This window comes from Solanum dulcamara, chromosome 9 (assembly GCF_947179165.1).
Source record: "Solanum dulcamara chromosome 9, daSolDulc1.2, whole genome shotgun sequence".
Lineage (NCBI taxonomy): Eukaryota > Viridiplantae > Streptophyta > Magnoliopsida > Solanales > Solanaceae > Solanum > Solanum dulcamara.
Genome location: NC_077245.1, coordinates 66,057,143 through 66,059,439, shown reverse-complemented (window position 1 = coordinate 66,059,439; position 2,297 = coordinate 66,057,143). Strand labels below are relative to the sequence as shown.

At 35.2% G+C, this 2,297-nt stretch overlaps 1 protein-coding gene across 1 annotated transcript; it reads left to right on the top strand.

Annotated features, from left to right (window-relative positions):
• The first annotated feature begins 257 nt into the window (after positions 1-257).
• LOC129903071 (phospholipase A1-Igamma3, chloroplastic) lies at positions 258-1,988 on the top strand. The gene has a single exon (XM_055978553.1). The coding sequence runs from the start codon at positions 298-300 to the stop codon at positions 1,807-1,809; it is 1,512 nt and encodes a 503-aa protein (XP_055834528.1). The 5' UTR covers positions 258-297; the 3' UTR covers positions 1,810-1,988.
• The last annotated feature ends 309 nt before the right edge of the window (positions 1,989-2,297 follow it).

Below are 2,297 nucleotides of genomic sequence, written 5' to 3'. Positions count from 1 at the left end.
AGACATATATAAGATAACCACATATTTTTGAGGAAATGGTCTCTAAAAGCCATTTACAAATTGAATAGAAATGAATTCATTTTCAAATCTATTATGTGTAAAAATGAAGATCTCTTACGAATCTTTTATAAAATGAACATAAAACTAAAAACAAGTTTCTCTCTGTATATTCCAAAAAAACTTTTTCCGTACCATCTCACTCAAAAATAAATTAAAGCCGCTTGTACTTATTCATCTCCTACCACCAAACATATCAATAACAAACACAAGCAAAAAAGATTCCCATCAATATTCATCATGGCTTCCTTTCAATTATCTCTCACCAATTCCACACTCAAAAGAAACCATACTTTCCTAGAAGTTTTTCCATTATGGAACACATTCAAAGCTAAGAACCTCTCTTTCCCAAACAAAAGACTTTCACCAAAACTATCTTTGAAAACATCTTCATGTCTTTCAAATTTAGAGGACAACAATATTGAAATCCAACAATATGAAGAAGAGAAAAAACCCCTTCATGAGATGTGGAGAGAAATCCAAGGATGCAACAATTGGAAAGGTTTACTTGATCCTATGGATTGTCATCTAAGAAAGGAAATCATTCGTTATGGTGAATTTGCTCAATCTTGCTATGACTCATTTGACTATGATCCTCATTCAAAATATTGTGGTACTTGCAAGTATCAACCATCACACTTCTTTGAGAAAGTCAACATGTTGAAAAAAGGGTATGAAATGAGAAGATACTTATATGCAACTTCAAATATCAACTTGCCAAATTTCTTCCAAAAATCGAAATCGAATAACGTTTGGAGCCAACACGCGAATTGGATGGGCTACGTAGCCGTAGCCACAGATCCGGAAGAAATTAAACGTCTAGGGCGCCGTGACATAGTCGTTGCATGGCGTGGCACGGTGACATACCTAGAATGGATCCATGACCTACAAGACATTTTGCACCCTGCTCATTTTCGCGACGATCCAAACATCAAGATCGAGACAGGGTTCTTCGATATGTACACTAAGAAAGAAAATAATTGTCACTATGCTTCATATTCGGCTCGTGAACAAATTCTAGCGGAGATTAATCGATTAATAGAAAAATACGAAGGTGAAGAGCTAAGTATTACTATTACGGGGCATAGTCTTGGTGCAGCATTGGCTTTGTTAAGTGCTTATGACATAGCTGAGATGAAATTGAATATTTTACATAATGGTAAGTCCATTACTAAAATAATTCCTATTACTGTTTTTTCATTTGCTGGACCTAGGGTTGGAAATCTTAAATTTAAAGAAAGATGTGAAGAGCTTGGAATTAAAGTATTGAGAGTGATAAATGTGCATGATAAAGTGCCAACAGTGCCTGGAATTATTACAAATGAGAAATTTCTATTCCAAAAGGAATTGGAAGAGAAATTCTCATTTGCTTGGAGTTATGCTCATGTAGGGGCGGAGTTAGTATTGGATCATCATCGTTCTCCTTTTCTAAAGCCCAATAGTGATATGGGCTCTGCACATAACCTTGAGGCCCATTTACATCTCGTCGATGGGTACCATGGCAAGTTTCGTGCATTTCGCTCTGCCACGGGGAGGGATATTGCTCTCGTGAACAAGGATTCGAGTTTCTTGAAGGAGGAATATGGCGTACCGCCGTTTTGGTGGCAAGATGAGAATAAAGGCATGGTGAGAACTACCGATGGGCAATGGGTGTTGCCGGAGAGGCCCGTAATTGAGGCCCATCCACCAGATACGGCCCAGCATTTTCAGCAAGTCCTCAAACTTGCTAAAGCTAGGCTAAATTTACCATAATTATTAATCATATGATTTTGACCTTTCAATAAAGTTTGCTTTTGTAAACAAAAATTACATAAGTAGACTTGCTAGAGAATATGTGGATGTTAATTGGTGCTTTGAAAAAAATTGTGATGCCCAATTATTAATAAAGTGACTAAGAATTGTCATTTCAAAATTATTCTTGCTTGGTTTTATTTCAATACTTTTATCTAGCACATTGATGACTGTCTTTTTGTACATAAACCATCTTTCCAAAAGAAATCTAACAAGGGTTTCGGAAATATCAACAATTTTTTCTCTGTTCATTATTTTTGGCATTATCTTATCGCACTTTTCAAATGGGATAAATTAATTCCAAGATTATAATTTCAAAAGATACAATAATCTTAAAATAACTTTGTTCGTGAACTAAATTACTCCTATTTGTTTTGAGCAAAGGAAAAAATCAATTTGACAAACCTGAATTTTGCCCTCGATTCACAATAATTGAAAAATATAATTTC